We start from the raw sequence: 15536 nt of genomic DNA on the forward strand, positions 1-15536 counted from the left end.
TCACAACGCTGGGGTGCATCCCGTCGGCAGGTACGTACCTGGAGAACTGGGGCCAGGTGTGGGCAGCTTTAGCCAATTCAAGGAAATACTGGGGTTGACTCCTCATTGGGGTGGTGAGATGGTTGCTGTGGGCGATTGCTGGGTAGCAACCTTCGGGCGGATGGAACCAATTAGCGCCAACCCCGGACATGGCAATGCTACGGTGAACCGTCCTCGACTCCGGACGTGTCCTCCCATTTGATTAGCATGTGGATGGAAGAGACGGAATCACCTACTGTACATACCCCTTTCCGTGCCACAACCGCTCGACCGACGCCGGTATCATTGACTCCTGCTTGCCCCATATGGATAAAGCTCTCACAGGTACGTACACCAAAGGGTCACATCAACACATGTCGAGGAATTGTGTAGGTATGCTTTGGTGCCATCCCTTCTATAGGACAGGAATGTTCCATAACGACTCATCTCACAGTTTGTATGCCAGCTCTCGTTCTACCTAACCTAGCAACAGCTCTCGTCCAAATCATCACAGACAATACGGGTCACAACAGGACGTTACGTACGTACGTAGCCAGTGCAACGATCTTCAACCCAAGTGACAAAGTGGAAGCCAAGGCTGAGCTGAGCGCGTGGCACCCCTGTTGATCCTCAAGTTGCGAGTCGTGAACAATGTCGTCACTGCTGTCATGACGGCAACGCCTCTTCAAGACGAGAAGGATAAGACTTCGCCTTGCGAGCCACCGTCATCACCATCAGTTTGCGAAAGCAGTGAGACCACAACACCCTGGCCAGATGGGCAAGTGCTTGATGCAACGCCTAAGCACATACATACATGGAGGCAGTGTGTACACAGAACCATTGCGCTGCAGCATCAAACGCCCCATTCACTGTACCATGTCCGTCTCCGTTTCTGAGGCCCAGTTGGATTACAAACATGTTCGGCTCTTCTAGAAAATCTAAGACGCACGTACATACACGCATTCATTCCCGACACTTTTCAGCCACATGAGGCATTGATCAGGGACCACTCAGCGCATGAACCTTGTGCGTTATCAATTCGCCGTCTTATCCCAATGGCACAAGCCGGTGGTAGACGACTGATCAACGCGAAAAAGATTCGACGATAGAAGCCTTGGCGCGCCTGCCCCATCCAATTAGATCACTGCCCTGGGGCAGTTTTCACATCAATTGATATCTTTCGCAGTTACATCCCACTTCTGCTTATCATGAATTTACAAAAGAACCGACCGCAAAGGCTTGACGACCGTCGTCCAAGAAACACACGAAGCATCATCTCCGGAGCTACCACCGCAAGGCGCACAGCACTGCCGTCGGTACATCCGAACACCGAAGCCCGAACACTCTGAACGCTACCTGCAGTCCGCAAGGTACTGTAGCGGTACTAGCTCTACGTCAGCTCGAGCTTGGCCCTCTCTCTCCCGCACTTCGACAACGACCGGTCGTCGATCACGCATCGCTCAGCCCACGTTTACCGGGTGCGCCCACTTCTCCAGCCTCTCCGCTGTATTGCGTGCTGGATGAATGTCTGGCAAGGCCGAACGCCTCAAAGATGAGGGTTCCCGCCTTCAGGTGACAGCCGCCGGCGCAACGGCCGGCTTGATCTCTCGGTACGTCCGTCACGACCCCCTTTCCCTTGAAAGTTGCCTAAGAAAGTCCTTGCCCCAACCATCCTCTGTTACTAACCTGCCCCCGTACTGCCTCCCAACAGTTTCGTCATCGCCCCCCTCGACGTCGTCAAGATCCGCCTCCAGCTGCAACACCACTCCCTCTCAGACCCGCTCCTTCACCAGCGTCGCGCCGAAATCATCGGCGGCGGGCCCGTCTACAAGGGCACCCTTCCTACAATCCGACACATCCTGCGCACCGAAGGTCTCACAGGGCTCTGGAAGGGCAACATCCCCGCCGAGCTTCTCTACGTCTCGTACGCCGCCGTTCAATTCACCACCTACCGCTCCATCACCCAGTTTCTCCAAGCCGCTTTCCCCAAAGACCAAAACAAACAACTGCCCCCATCGGTCGAGTCCTTCATAGCCGGCGCCTCAGCCGGTGGCGTCGCCACGGCAGTTACCTACCCCCTCGATCTACTACGTACCCGCTTCGCCGCGCAAGGCGTCGAGCGTGTCTACCCTTCTCTTGTACAAGCGCTCAAAACCATTTACGCCTCTGAAGGCGTCACGGGTTACTTCCGCGGCCTTGGGCCCGGGTTGGCGCAAATCATCCCTTACATGGGCACGTTCTTCTGCGTGTACGAAACCCTTCGGCCCCGGCTCTCCAAGCTCGAGCTGCCCTACAGCTCGGGTAGCGCAGTGGCAGGCGTGCTGGCGAGCGTGATGGCCAAGACAGGCACGTTTCCGTTGGATTTGGTGAGGAAGAGGATCCAAGTGCAGGGACCGACGAGGGGAATGTATGTGCATAAGAATATACCGGTTTATGACGGGGGGATGGTGAAGACGGTAGCGACGATTGTGAGGAGAGAGGGGGTGAGGGGACTGTATAGAGGACTGACGGTCAGCTTGTTCAAGGCAGCGCCAGCGAGCGCAGTTACAATGTGGACTTATGAGAGGGCGTTGAAGTTGTATATCAGGCTTGGAGCGGCGGGGCCGGGACGGAAGGAGGGGGTATAATTCCAAATAACAACGACGGTTTTGCGAGTTTTCAGCGGGTCGATAAGCGAGGCGCTATAGGTACCTAGATAGACAGCGCGGTGAGTTAGCAAGCACAGGCGCCGAATTCCATTTGTTTTGTTTTGCATGTGTGAAGTTCTCGACGTGAATCCGGAATTTTGATGGAAAACAATGACAACACAACCCTTATGAAACGAAACTCATTCACGATTACCCAAACAGATCGGATCCGGTCATGGCAATGCATTTACAGATGATCAAGATATTGACACACATCCAAGACTCGGGCATGTCCTGGAATTGATTGGACGAAGTGTTCGGAATGGGCGGAATCGCTGAACTTCTCCGAAAACGAAACATGAACAAGAACAAAGTAACCCGCATCAATGTCCGTTGAATCAAGGAGCAGGTCACCTACAACATGGAAGACATATATCATTGGCCTGACATTCTCCTGTAATCTCATTCAATACCTAGTACTGTCGCCTAATTTGTCCTCCAAAGTGATGATGTCCCAAGCCATAATCGCGATAAAACCTAACGGACAACCTGCCTCCTCTTTGAACCCAGAACCAGTAGTGGTTACCAGCCTCTTTGCCGTACCCTACCCTGCCCAATTTTACACCATTTTGACCATCCAAAACGCCGACCATGCATACAAGACCACAGCTGCTGTATAGCCTCTTCCCAACCGCTGGAAAAATAGATGGAAAGTCAAAAACAGAGAAGCCAAGTACACTGATGGAAGAACATAATGAGACAAGAACCGTTCAGTAATACAGGATGGGTGGGAAATAGTCAACCATAATAGACGAGTAGGTATGTATAGTGGTACAGGCCAGTGGTAAGAAAATCCAAACCGGATACATCCACCTTGGTCTGTCCAATGATGGAAACGGAAAAAAGATTGAAAGCAAGAAAGTGACTGAGGCGACCGTCGTCTTCCTAGCTCATGGGCAGCCACTTGTTGTTCTCGGTATTTGGCCGGTTGGCGCTTCGGTAGGGTCTTTACTCAAAGCTGTCAATCAGACATTCTCATGAGAGGAGAACACGGCCCTCTGTTGCTGAAACTGACACTTTTTCTTCTGCTCATAACGCAGGCAACTTCTTGCGCACCACCTCCATTGGTGCTTGGCGGCACTGATCTCCCACACCAGCCTTGATACAGGGCGAACATGGCTTTTCGATAGTGCATATCGTGTGTTGTATCCTTGTGCATTGTTGACATCCTGTGCTTCGGGAGATTCGTCGCTTTAGTTCTGGGCGACACTAATTTCCTACTCCGGCCTTGACACAGGACGGGCGGGGCTTCTCGATGGTATATAGAAAGCTGCTGATTCCTTTGCATCGCTGGCATGTTATAGCATATGGTAAAATAGATGCGGGTGGACGACAGTGATTCCCCAGGCCAGGCTTGATGCATTGCAGTCATCGCACGGCGTTATGAATCCCATGCACTTGATCGTACGTTCCTTGCATCGCTGACGCCTTCGTATGCCGGAAAGTTCTGTTGCAGGACGAGGTTCGTCCCGTTGTTTGTCCTCTGACTTGTCTTCGCGTTTGTTTTGGTGTTAGTCTTGTACCTGGGTTTTACGTCCGTTTTGTTGCTCCTGCTCTTCTTTTTTTTATCAGGCCCGGCCGAGGTGCTGATTTGCTCGTGTTCTTCCTCATCGAATCCGAACAGTATGTTGAATTGATCATGTTCTTTCTCATCAGGTCCAGCCGCTGTACTGAGTTGCTCATCTCGATGAACATCCACAATCCATGTCATATCCTCATCGTTGTGGGTATTCGGGGACGACGCCCGAGCAGGAGGACTCTGAGTATGGGAAGACCCCAAGAGGCCCGGGGAGGTGATGTGTGTGAGCTACTCACTCCTCGTCAGCCTCTTCGTCGTCCCAGGACTCTTTCTCCCGCTTGATAAGTTCAGCCATTGCTTCTCGTGGAAAAATCGTGCTCCCTTCTTCATTTACTCTGGGAACCTTCATGAGTTTGGAGCCTCTAATCCTCCTCGCCGCTGGACTCATATCTTCCGAAGGCGGCACGTCATCCTCAAAAAGTGGTCCCATGTTTTCGATCCACCTCCGCCTACGCTCCATGAGCGTGCGCGTGAGGTCTCCAATGCCTGGCCTCGCCATGCCTGCCGCACCGCCTGGACCGGGCGTCCCGGACCCGCCATTCGCGTTGGCGCCATCCTTTGCGGCGCCTGGCCGGGCTTTCTTCGGTTTTTTGCCCATTGTACGGGTCCGTTTGAGGTAGGCTGCTTGCACTTGGCTGTCAAGGTCTTCAAGAATGGTCTGATATTCTTGAAACGCCATGCGCTCTTTGACAAGCTCAGTGAGACGCGCTTTGCGGGCACCGTTAAGAAGAACCTGCTCGTGCAGACGGGATTGGAGAAGACGTAATCGGGCGGCAACTTCATCATCATAATGACCATCGAAGTCGGCAGCTGTGGGACCAGGGTCACCGCCGGAGGGATGCGAGGCAGATGAGCCGCTCGTGGAAGACGTGTTGTTATTACCTGTATTCGATGATGAGACGTTGTTAGCTGTGGAAGAGGTCCCGTTGGTTTGGTCGGGCGGGAAAGGTAGGAAGCCAATATGTCGTAGTTCTTGTTTGAGACGTTCGTCGACTTGGGAATAATCGAGTTTAGGATGCGAAGCTTTCTTCCATGATTCGCTGTTGGACTCGGGCATGAAAGTCGCAGGCGGGAGCTGGTTTGAGGCGGACGGTCCAGTTGTGCCATTGATTCCATTTACCGTGGGTGATGCTGTCTGTGGTTGAGTGTCCCCGAAATCAAAGCGATCGACGCCGTTCATAGTAACATCCCCGTCAGCAGTGGCGCCGTTTTGTCTCTCATCCGCAGGCGGTGCGCGATGCTCGGGCCGCATCGTCTGCAATAGCCGTGCTAGAATGGGCCCAACCGAGAGCTTGTCTGTCTCGGCAATTTCGTCGTTCATGTTCTCAATGTTACCGCGAGGCTGATTGGGAGGCAACCTGTCCTTGACATCTGCCGAATCAATGGCCATGGCGCCGTCCTCTTCGGCCCATATTTCTGTGTAATGTTTCTTCCCGCGCTTCGGCATAACAAAGGGCGTGACTCGATCGCCACGCTCTCTGAGGAAGGCGAGATCTTCTTCTGTGAATGGTCGGAAAAACGGTTCGACATAAGTGCTGAAAGTAGAAAAGTTGATTTGATTACTAGGTTTCGCATTGCTGAAGTCTTTATCGGGGGGATCGCCAGCTATTATGTCGGCCAGGTCGCTCTTTGGATACACTGCAACTGAATAGATCTCCTTGATTTCGTCTTCTGTCATGCCCGGCTTCACCGGGAGAATTTCGTAGACGGTCGGATCGGGAAAGGTAGACGGGTCATCGCCAAAAGTGTTGGCCTGTGGTCGTGCAGGCGGCGGAGGCTGGCCATCGTCATCGGAATCGTCATCGTCGTCGTCGTCGTCATTTTCCTCGGTCTTTGTCTTTTCGTCGGCCTCCATGGCAGTGGGCGTTCTGGGGGCGACTGGTGAGAGAGAGGAGCTGGCAGAGTCATCGCGGGAGAGCTTCCTGGCTTTGTTTCCGGACTCGCGAACTGGGGAAGAATATTCTGCGGAGAAGAGAGGGGAGTCAGGACCATGCTTTGTATTGTCAAAGCAGGTAGATAATTTCAATTGGAAGGGGGGATGCACGGTGGTTAAGGTGAAGGTGGTGGTAACGGACCTATGCTATTTCCCTGGGGCGGGGCCAGGTTCTCGGTGGCCTTCCGCTTCTTCTTGTTGGCTTTGCGCTCGGCACGCTCCTCCTCGTCGGCTTCCTTCTGGCGGCGTTCCTCCTCGCGGCCGCGCTCGGCAGCCAGCTCGCTCTCGCGGAGGCGGCGGGACTGGGCGAGCAGACGCATGCCTTTGTCACAGTTGGTGCCCCGCTTGTCAATGACCTCGCTAAGACGTGACAGGCGGGACAGGAGGCCATCGAGGCTCTTGGAGTCGGGCGATGCGGTGTTGTTGGCGACGTGGTCGACAAGGTCGTCGTACGTGATGTTGCGGAAGAGGTCGAAGCGCACGTCCAGGGTAGCCGTCTCGTGCTGCTCAATGGGGGGCAGGCTGGCGACCTGGGGAGAGCCGGCGCTGGGCGTGGTGTTGCGACTGCGCGGGTGCTGGTGCTGGCGCATGACACCCGCTCCACCCTTCTTCCCCGTGCCCTTCTGGCTGCCTTTTTGGCCCGAGGGCGGCGGCATTGTTGCTGCGTAATCGGCAACCCCGCGCGCGCTCCTGGCTTTTTTTTTTGCTGGCCGCTGGCTGCTGCGCACCTTACTACGGGTGATCCTGGTGCGGCGACTTCCGGCCCGTGTGCTGTCGGGGGTTCCAGGTATCTGTTGGGATTTTAGGGAGTTCCGTGGAAGAGGATCCGGACTCGGGGGGTCTTGGGGGGGCTGGCTGCTCTGGGTCCTCGGTAGGTAACGGCGATGTCGATATGGCGTCTGTCTGTCTAATAAGGGGTATCAGGACCCGGGAAGGCTGCCGCGTCCACGGCGTGCTCGAGGGATGCTCGTCGCGGTCTGCCTCGCTCGCTGAAAGGCGGTCGATGCTGGTCGATACACAATCCAATGACGGCACAATAACTGATGGCACATCCCTGTCGACCCTGACTGTCGCTCGCGGGGAGTGAAGAATCGTGTGGGAATCAGGCAATGATGGGACTGGGCCAGAGCGCTGGGCGGGCCTCTTTCAACTTCCACTTGCTCTGTAGCGTTCTGCGTTGTAAGTGTACGTAACTAAGTTAGGTGACTAAGTTACGTAGGAGAGGTACACTTCAAGTTGCAAGTGGAATTGGGGTTCCAGAGTTGCCCTTGCCCTGGGCCTCGCAATGCTATTTCCGTCGGGTGTTTGAGTTTGTGTGACTGATGTGCCCGTGTCGCGCCTGTGAATTCCTCGCGTTGCCGTTACTCAACAGACAACTGAACCTGTGCCACACTTTGGTTGTCGGGCACTTCTTTCCTGCAGAGGTAGAGGTCAGTTGGACGGCACTTGGGTTCGACTTCAACATGGGCACTTTCAGGAGGCAGGGCAGCTCTGTAGTGTACAAACTAACTGTGCCATACCTGCCCACCTCCCCGGGCTGTCAGCTGCCAGTAGGTAGGTACTTATCTACTGTGGTAGCACGATACGGGCACCTAGGTCTTGGCGGATAGAGAACAAATGGTCTGTGCTCCCACTGCACTTGATGGACGCTCGGACTCCCAAAGCGCGGCTCACCTCTTTCCAAGTCCTCCACCGAGTTGGGCAGTCGTCTCCTTGGCGTTTACAGTTCCAGCAAGCAACGGGCACCTCGACCAATTGATGAATGCCCGTCACTTTAGTTCTGTTGTCCAACATATCTTAACATCATCAAGGTTGATTTCTTTTCCCGTCACTCATTTGGTAACATAGCAACACTGATACCAACAACATGTTGTTCTTCAGGTAATCTAATTTTCTCATCCAACCCAAGAGGAGCATTCGTGTTCGTTCATTACATCAAGTCATTATTCCCTAGTGGGGTCAAGTCTACGCTATGTTGTGATGCTGCTTTGAAGCCGAGCATGACAAGGTCTGCGACGCATATCAGGAGTTGCTTCACATACCTGGACCAAGCCCTGCCTGAGTTGACACATGATGACTTTTCAACATACCACACTGTTTACCAACATTGCTCATCAATCCCTGCATTCCCTTATGAATACGGACCAGCGCATCGACACCACACCACATCTTCCCACCCCCCCTTCTTCCCTTTCAAGCACCCACCGCAACATCTAGTCAAACAAATACAGACTGACACTTCACGCAAAAAGCTTCTTCAAGACCCTCATCGACCACGAGGTCACGGTCGAGCTCAAGAACGACATCCAGATCCGGGGCGTGCTCAAGAGCGTCGACCAGTTCCTCAACATCAAGCTCGACAACATCCAAGTCGTTGAAGAGCTCAAGTATCCGCACCTGAGCGCGGTCAAGAACGTGTTTATCCGCGGGTCTGTGGTTCGTTACGTTCACCTGCCCCAGGAGAGCGTGGATATCCAGTTGTTAGAGGATGCCACGAGAAGAGGTATGTTTTGTGTGTTGAGTGAGAAGGGGCTCGTGGTAGCTGCATGGAAGGGTTGAATGGGTTGGATGCATACTAACGCCGTGTTGCAGAGGCGGCCAACCAGGCTACGAAAGCTAAGCAGGGTTGAATGTGAGAGGAGAGGAGGAGGAGGAGGAGGGGATCATTCGCTCTAGAACCACTTCACGGAACGCACACCCTAACTTTCGACCCGTTATTGTCGCTACCAACGTTGTCTATCAACAGATGCGATTGACGAAGCTGGAAGGAAACGCGCTCGAGAATCAAGGGCAAACGAAGAGGGCCAGAGACCAGGATGGGGTGGTACGGGAGAAGACAAGCAGGCAGGGCGTCAAGAGTGTCACATAGGCGGATACCAGATGAGGAATGAACACGGCTGAGTTGAACCGAGAATCAGGCAAGGGCGGTGTTCTCCATGTGTGAGTGGAAACGCAAACACAACGGCCGAATAGAGTTTCAGACAGATTTACAAACAACCAACCGACCGCACTCCCCCCTTTCCCAACCCTTCCGCACACCACCATACAGAGCACCGCACAGATTACCAATAAACCTCCCCACCACTCGCATCCTTCCCATCCCAAAACTTCTGCCCTTTGGTATCTTCCCCTTTCTCTCCCTTTCCCCCTTCCTGCTCATGCAAAATCCTCACCAACCCCCCTCTCCTCCTTTCCCCCACCCACCGATCAATCCACCCCTTCATTCTCGCTCTACTCGCCTCGCTCCCCACATTCACCGTCGGCACCACCTTCTCCACCCTCAACGCCATCAAAAAGAGCGCCAGCTCCCTGAACGAGCTGTGCTCGCTATAGGGAACCCCAAAGCACATGGCCTCCCTCCCGCTCCCGCGCTGGGGGACCACGTTCTGTGCAAAGAAGCGGGGGCGGAACCGGTTACCGTGGAGGAGGTGCGTGGTTGGCAGCGACGATGGAGGGAGACTGGCGGTGACGGGGACGGAGGCGGGAGGTCCTGTGTCGATGTCGGGCGGTAACTGTATTTCATGGCTGTTCTGGTTGTTATTGGACCCGGAACCGGGCCGGTAACTCCACCCCGAGGGACGAAACCCGACAATGCGGCTGAACCCGTTGGACCGGTGCAACTCGAGGTACTCAGCCAGCGTATCGGCGCGGATCTCGCCGAGAGCTTGCATGTGCACTTGAGCCTCACGGGGGTCCGCGGTCATCAGGCTGGAGAGCTCGGGGTCGTCGAGCTGTTTGGTGATGCGGATCTTGGAAGGGGAAGCGAAGATTTTGGAGCGGAGGGCTTGCGCGATGGCGACGCAGATGCGCTCTTTACCGATGGAGTAGGTGCCGCAGACCACGAGGAGGCGGTTTTTGCGAATAGTAGAAGAAGAGGTGAGAGCGGTGAAGGCGTTGGGAGGGGGTTTGGTTTCTGCTTGTTGTTCCTCCTCGGGCGGTGTTGGGTTTGATGTGATGCTGCCATCCCCCTTCCTCTTACTGTTGTACCCAAAGAACTGACTGACATCTTGCCCCTCCTTTGCATTACCGCCACTTTCTCTCATCCTCAATAGCCGATCCCATTCGGCTTCATTCCCCTCCTTCAACCCCCTATCAAGTTTTGCGCACACCTCGGCACACGCCTGTATCACATCCTCCTGGGGTGGGAACGAATACCGCGGATTTAAATACGTCGTGTCAAGGTAACAAACGTCAATCTTCTGTTGTTTTGTCTTCCCCGTCACCTTATCGAGCGTCTCCGGCTTCAATAACGGATGTTCCACATGCGCTGGACACGCCCTGAAGTCGCCACAGTGCAAAATCCTCTGTATCCTTCCCTCCTTGCCAACTTTCTTCTCGAATAAAAATAGCGAACTCCCCGGACAATGATTCGCCTCAATCATGGTGACCATCACAGCACCGCCCGTCTCGGGCACCGGCACCGTCTCCCCAAACTCCAGCTCGACGACGTACTTGGCCGCTGTCCGCAATTGCATCTTTACCAGCGACCCGGTCACTTTGCTGCAGTAGATAGGTCCATGTACCCAGCTGGCGGAGAGGCCCATGTAGTGATCGCTGTGGAAGTGGCTAAGAAAGTAGGCCTTGCAGCCTTGGACGGCGCCGTAGCGGAAAGCGTCAACACATATTGAAAAGTTGGGCATTATTTTGTAGAAGGGGCAGGTTCGTTTGTAAGCGGGCATTCCCCGAGAGGCAGACTCGGCGGCAGCGGCAGTGGCCCAGGCGGCTGATTCGGCGTGGGAGGACATTAGTTTGCTGAAAGCTGAGCTGCCAGTTCCTTTAAGTTTCACATCAGGGCCAGAGTTATGATCGTCGTTGTCGCCAGGGAGCGTAAAGGGATTTGCTTGTCCTGGGCGGGCGACGGCGGCGCGAGAAGCGAAGCGTTTGCTACCTTCTGTGAGACCCGCCATCATATTATCCATCGAATTTGCGCTCTCCTGCACTTCCTCCTTAACATTGGGTACTCGTAGGTCTGCGGCTGTTTGATTTGGAGGGGGAAATGGCGAGGGGTTCCCGTCAAGACAAGCGTTGACGTGAGCGGTGGCCTGGTCGCTTGTTACGCCGGTGAGACTTGCGTTGCATATGGGGCAGCTTTCTGTAATGACATCCGGGTTCGCCGGGGGAAATGTTAGATCATCATCGTCCTCAATCTCATCGATAAATCCGGCATCGTCCAACATCAGTTCGCCATAACCATCATCATCCTGTCCGATGAAACCTCGCCGCTCTTCTGCTTCAAGCCTGGCTTGCTCCTGCACGTACCGCTTCTCTCTCAGTTCCTCGCCTTGAAGGTCGTTGTGGTGGTTTTCCTTGTCTTCTTGTGGGTCCTTATCGATTTGATCTGCACCGTCTTTTGCCGGTTCGTCTTCCTGTTTTGTTTGGGTGTCCGCTCTAGCACCGGATGTCTCTTGTCGTAAAAGAGGAACTATAGGCTTCTTCGTAACTTTTTTCAACGTCTCGACTTCCGTCTTGTCGGCTGATTCATCCCTTTTCTCCCTTCCCTCGTAATCTGATAAACCCGCAGACTTGACAGGAGCAGCGCTCCCCTCCACCGCCTCCGCCCCATCCTCATCCTCCTCGTCCGAATCGTCCAAGAATGGACCTCTCCTCGGATTCCTAACCAACTTTGCGCTTTGCGCGCCGCTACTATGCGGCACCGCCAGAATTTCTCCCTTCATTTCCTCACTCTGCAGTTTCACCTCCTCTTGCTCCGTCTCCTTCTTCACCTGAACTGCATCCGCCTTCACCCTCTTTCCCTTTGTCTCCTCCTCCAAACCATCAGGAGTGAGACTTCTCTTCTTAGTCGGCCCCCCAACGTCATTGAGCTGCTTCTCAACCTTTTCTGCCTCCTTCAAATCAACACCGCCACCTTCAACTTCTGCCTCAAATCCACCCTCACCCTCACCCTCCTCACCTTCAACCCCAACCCCATCAATCCCTTGCAGATCCTCAGCCGTCACCCCACCCTCACCAATGAAAAGGGTCTCATCCGCCGCCTTCTTGAAGTAAGTTAGGATACTCGCATTCGGCTTCGGTTTTGGCTTCGAGGAGATGGGCGTCTTGGTAATATACCCTTTATTTCGGGCAGACTTGACGGGAGTTTTGGAGGAAGAGCTGGTCAGTTTCCCGGCGGAGGATGATGATGATAACTTTGGTGGCATAATTTCAGCTTCCAAGTGTAGAAATCGATGCCGCGCTTTTTGTTATGCTGATTTGATGGTGAAGTGATTGGAGATTTGCGCGCCGTTGCTATAACTGAATCGAAAGGGGATGTTGGTGAACGAGATCGATGCTGGAGATGATGCCGGTGATGGAATGAGGAGATGGGACAGGTTGACTGAGCCGGAGTTGTGGGTTAGTACCTATTCAGTCGCAGTGGCGAAGACATGCATGATGGATCTGCAAGCGGGCAACAAACGGGCAGCAAACGGGCCCGGCAAAGAACGCGAGGGGCAAATCTGCGTTGGTAGGGAAGCAACAAACGCCAAAAAGCGTCGCGAAGTCACGTGAGACTAGAGTGGCCCTTCAACAAAGAATCGCCAGAATCAAGACAATTGAATTGACGCGCGAGCGATCAACTATCCTTTCAAAGTCTGTCGACTTCGAAATTTTTGTCTATGGGTATTTCCCCGCAATCATAAGCCGCTGCATAATATCTGAACCAAATACTGTGTACGCTACACGAGCCACGCCCATGTCTCCATTCAGTCTTGTCAACGCAGACCACCTTTTTGTTTCTCGAGACGGCATATGAAAGTCCTGCCATGAGTGACATTCTCGGTTGATGAACGCCTTCGAAAGAAACCAACCATATATCTCAAAACACAAGTAGCAAAAAAACGCTCCTTAACTGAATAATAAAACTGCTTTTATTCTCCGCTTCCCATCGGTCCAGGGGAGAGCATATCGCACTTGCTCAGATCCCCAAATCCTCATAACCCTCCCACACAGTTTGCATTATAGAGGCTTTCTATTCCTTTTCAGCAAAAGCCTCTTCTATTTCATGACCCATTCTACACGCCCAAAGGTATTTTATTCCTCGGCCTCCTCACCATCCTCCTCGACCTGGTCCAACTCCTCAGCCTCCTCGTCGAGGCTGCCGGCGGGGACCTCGTACAGACGAAGAATGTTCTTGTTAGGGTCCTTGACGAGGACGAACTTGGCGTCCTCAGACTCGGACTTGAGGCACATGTCGGCAATGGTGCGGACAATACCCCAGCCGTTGGAGAGCTGGAGGTTCATCTGATTGGCGAAGTCCTTGGGCTTCCAGCCAACGACGCCAAGAATAACGTGCTTGTCGTTGACCTTGGGGTTGACGCGGGAGACGAAACTATCGGGGAAAAAGAAAGAGTGGTTAGTATTGAGAATTGATCAACATAAGGCGCAAAACTTACCCAAGCTTCATGACGTCGGCCTTGGCGAGAATGGACTGGACAGTCCACCTGGCGAGCTTGCAGCTGTTGTTCTTCATCTCAGTAGCGACAACGGCACCACGCTGGGATGCGAGCTTGGTCCTCCAGTCGAGGGCACCGCCAGCGCCCTGGGCCTTGCTATCCCACTCGTTGAGGGCGTGCACGGTAACGAGCTGGTTCTTGCCGTCGGTGGCATTCTTCTGAACAGCGTCGATCTCAGTACGAACAACCAAGAAGGTGGACTCCTCCTCGCTGGTGGAGAGGTCAAAGCGGCGGTACTTGTAGGCCTTGGAGGCAGGGGGAACGTTCTCCTCGGAGGCGTTGTAGAAGGGGTTCTCGTGGGCCATGTTGACCTTCTCGGACTCGTTCTCGACGACAACCTGGTTGGCGAAGTTGTGGTTGATGAAGGTGGCCTCCTCGGCAAGGGCGTGGGGCTGGTTGATGCCATCCTTGGAACCCTCGGAAGCGTCGAGCGGAGCGTCGGCGGCGTTCTCGTTGACGGTGACAAGGTCGAGAGCGGCGTTGTCGCGCTTGTCGAAGAAGATCTTGTTGCCCTGGCGGGAAATGACGATATCCCAGGGAGCGACGGAGCGGGGAGCGCACATAAGCATGGAGAGGATGTTGTCGGTGGCGAAGATGGTGGCTTCGTCCTTCTCGGCGAGCTCCTGGATGACGGGGTCGGAAGAAGTGGTGACGTTGTAGGCAGCACGGTCGATGGCAGCGAGCCTGCGCTCGGCGTTCTTGACCACGGGCTTGTCGTAGGAGCGGTCGTAGGCGTAAAGGAAACCGTAGTCATCGACATCCTCACCCTCGTCGGTCTCGAGGTTGAGCTTGCTGAGACGGTTGTAGTCAATCTCCTCAATCAACTTCCAGTCACCCTTGATGTTGATCGAAGCATCACGGTTGCGCTGGGGCTTGTCATAATCCTTCCAGCCGAAGCGGCGACCGCGAGCACCAGTGTTCTGGCGGCCACCGCGGCCACCGTCGTAGCCACCACCGTACTGCTGACCACCGCGACCTGTCCTCTGGAAGGTCTGACGGCCACCACCCCTGCCAGCCTGGGCGCCAGCACCGCCGCGTTGGCCACGGCCTCTAGTAAAGACAGCACCACGACCGAAGCGGGTCTTGCCAGTATCCTTGACGTTGGAGACAACGGAGAAGGAAGACTCGTCCTCGGCGACGGGGGGCGCAAAGATGGAGGTGGAACCGGCGCCGTAGATCTGCTGGTCTGGAGTGGGAAGTTAGTAAACATCATCACTCTCATCCAGACCTCAAAAGGGTCATGAAGAGGACAGAGGCCGGCTAGGATAACGCACCACGGAAGTTCCTGTTGTACTGCTGGCGACCGCCACGGCCGTCGCGACCATCCTTGGAATCGGCAGTCCAGTCAGCCATGCGGCCGAGCTTGTCGCCCTTGGAGTAGGGAGCGTAGGGGACGCCATTGAGAGTGGTCTCGGTGGTGATGGCGGGGCCCCAAGTGGCACCCAGGTCGGGGAGGGAGTCGATGAGGTCGACGAGGCCCGAAAGGCCAGGAGTAGGGTTTGTCATGATTTGGCTGTCGTATGTGGGCGATGAAACGATATCGGAATAATATCGATAGTCGGGACCTGGCGCAAGTTGGCAAAGACAAAAATAAAAAGAGGACCCAGGACTCGGAGGGGTTGCTTCGAATTCGCCGGGGCTGTGTCGCTGTGGGATTCTGCTGTCCGGGCCGTGCAGCAAATTGCCCCAAAACTCAGAAATTCGCAGGGTGGGGTAATTGTGTGGTGTGGGGCTCTCCGTACCTAGCTCCTTACCTCTACACCGTGGCGGGCATGGGGGTTCACCGACGAGCAACTGACCAATCAGTATCTTGGATTTCAGGTAAGTAGGTTCACCGTCTTCACCCTAGCAAGCCCAACGCTCATGTT

The 15536-nt window shown here is 54.5% G+C and overlaps 6 protein-coding genes across 7 annotated transcripts; 2 read left to right on the forward strand and 4 right to left on the reverse strand.

The window, feature by feature from the left end:
• The first annotated feature begins 260 nt into the window (after nucleotides 1-260).
• NCU07384 (mitochondrial thiamine pyrophosphate carrier 1) lies at nucleotides 261-2770 on the forward strand. Its single transcript, XM_953784.3, has 2 exons — nucleotides 261-1628; nucleotides 1730-2770. Exons 1-2 carry the CDS (start codon nucleotides 1543-1545, stop codon nucleotides 2643-2645), a joined length of 1002 nt encoding a protein of 333 aa, XP_958877.1. The 5' UTR covers nucleotides 261-1542; the 3' UTR covers nucleotides 2646-2770.
• A 315-nt stretch (nucleotides 2771-3085) lies between these two features.
• On the reverse strand, nucleotides 3086-3884 carry NCU11349 (hypothetical protein). The gene has a single exon (XM_001728091.2). It carries the CDS (start codon nucleotides 3871-3873, stop codon nucleotides 3667-3669), a length of 207 nt encoding a protein of 68 aa, XP_001728143.2. The 5' UTR covers nucleotides 3874-3884; the 3' UTR covers nucleotides 3086-3666.
• A 632-nt stretch (nucleotides 3885-4516) lies between these two features.
• Nucleotides 4517-6873, reverse strand: NCU07383 (transcriptional regulator Ngg1; the record flags this gene model as incomplete). Its single annotated transcript, XM_953783.1, has 2 exons — nucleotides 4517-6246; nucleotides 6360-6873. The coding sequence occupies 2 exons, from the start codon at nucleotides 6871-6873 to the stop codon at nucleotides 4517-4519; spliced, it is 2244 nt and encodes a 747-aa protein (XP_958876.1).
• Nucleotides 6874-7893: 1020 nt separating this feature from the next.
• NCU07382 lies at nucleotides 7894-9332 on the forward strand. 2 transcript variants are annotated; one of them, XM_011394857.1, is made up of 3 exons: nucleotides 7894-8028; nucleotides 8470-8720; nucleotides 8810-9219. In XM_011394857.1, exons 1-3 carry the CDS (start codon nucleotides 7976-7978, stop codon nucleotides 8845-8847), a joined length of 342 nt encoding a protein of 113 aa, XP_011393159.1. In that variant the 5' UTR covers nucleotides 7894-7975; the 3' UTR covers nucleotides 8848-9219. The 2 variants fall into 2 exon arrangements, with proteins under 2 accessions (XP_011393159.1, XP_011393158.1); XM_011394856.1 differs by having other exon boundaries at nucleotides 7921-8098; nucleotides 8810-9332.
• On the reverse strand, nucleotides 9257-12644 carry NCU07381 (DNA cross-link repair protein pso2/snm1). The gene has a single exon (XM_953781.3). It carries the CDS (start codon nucleotides 12373-12375, stop codon nucleotides 9280-9282), a length of 3096 nt encoding a protein of 1031 aa, XP_958874.3. The 5' UTR covers nucleotides 12376-12644; the 3' UTR covers nucleotides 9257-9279.
• A 106-nt stretch (nucleotides 12645-12750) lies between these two features.
• Nucleotides 12751-15354, reverse strand: NCU07380 (eukaryotic translation initiation factor 3). The gene is made up of 3 exons (XM_953780.3): nucleotides 14943-15354; nucleotides 13609-14854; nucleotides 12751-13544 (listed from the first exon to the last, which is right to left on the reverse strand). The coding sequence occupies exons 1-3, from the start codon at nucleotides 15172-15174 to the stop codon at nucleotides 13247-13249; spliced, it is 1776 nt and encodes a 591-aa protein (XP_958873.1). The 5' UTR covers nucleotides 15175-15354; the 3' UTR covers nucleotides 12751-13246.
• Nucleotides 15355-15536: the final 182 nt, after the last annotated feature.

This window comes from Neurospora crassa, linkage group I (assembly GCF_000182925.2).
Source record: "Neurospora crassa OR74A linkage group I, whole genome shotgun sequence".
Lineage (NCBI taxonomy): Eukaryota > Fungi > Ascomycota > Sordariomycetes > Sordariales > Sordariaceae > Neurospora > Neurospora crassa.

Excerpts from the sequence above, each read along its gene's own strand:
- NCU07384 (XM_953784.3), top strand. The coding sequence starts at position 1,543 with ATGTCTGGCAAGGCCGAACGCCTCAAAGATGAGGGTTCCCGCCTTCAG. Across the intron at positions 1,629-1,729 it reads ACGGCCGGCTTGATCTCTCG|TTTCGTCATCGCCCCCCTCG; the intron begins GTACGTCCGTCA and ends GCCTCCCAACAG.
- NCU11349 (XM_001728091.2), bottom strand. The coding sequence starts at position 3,873 with ATGTCAACAATGCACAAGGATACAACACACGATATGCACTATCGAAAA.
- NCU07382 (XM_011394857.1), top strand. The coding sequence starts at position 7,976 with ATGAATGCCCGTCACTTTAGTTCTGTTGTCCAACATATCTTAACATCA. Across the intron at positions 8,029-8,469 it reads CATATCTTAACATCATCAAG|CTTCTTCAAGACCCTCATCG; the intron begins GTTGATTTCTTT and ends TCACGCAAAAAG. Across the intron at positions 8,721-8,809 it reads AGAGGATGCCACGAGAAGAG|AGGCGGCCAACCAGGCTACG; the intron begins GTATGTTTTGTG and ends GCCGTGTTGCAG.
- NCU07381 (XM_953781.3), bottom strand. The coding sequence starts at position 12,375 with ATGCCACCAAAGTTATCATCATCATCCTCCGCCGGGAAACTGACCAGC.
- NCU07380 (XM_953780.3), bottom strand. The coding sequence starts at position 15,174 with ATGACAAACCCTACTCCTGGCCTTTCGGGCCTCGTCGACCTCATCGAC. Across the intron at positions 14,855-14,942 it reads GTACAACAGGAACTTCCGTG|ACCAGCAGATCTACGGCGCC; the intron begins GTGCGTTATCCT and ends TTCCCACTCCAG. Across the intron at positions 13,545-13,608 it reads GCCGACGTCATGAAGCTTGG|TTTCGTCTCCCGCGTCAACC; the intron begins GTAAGTTTTGCG and ends TTTCCCCGATAG.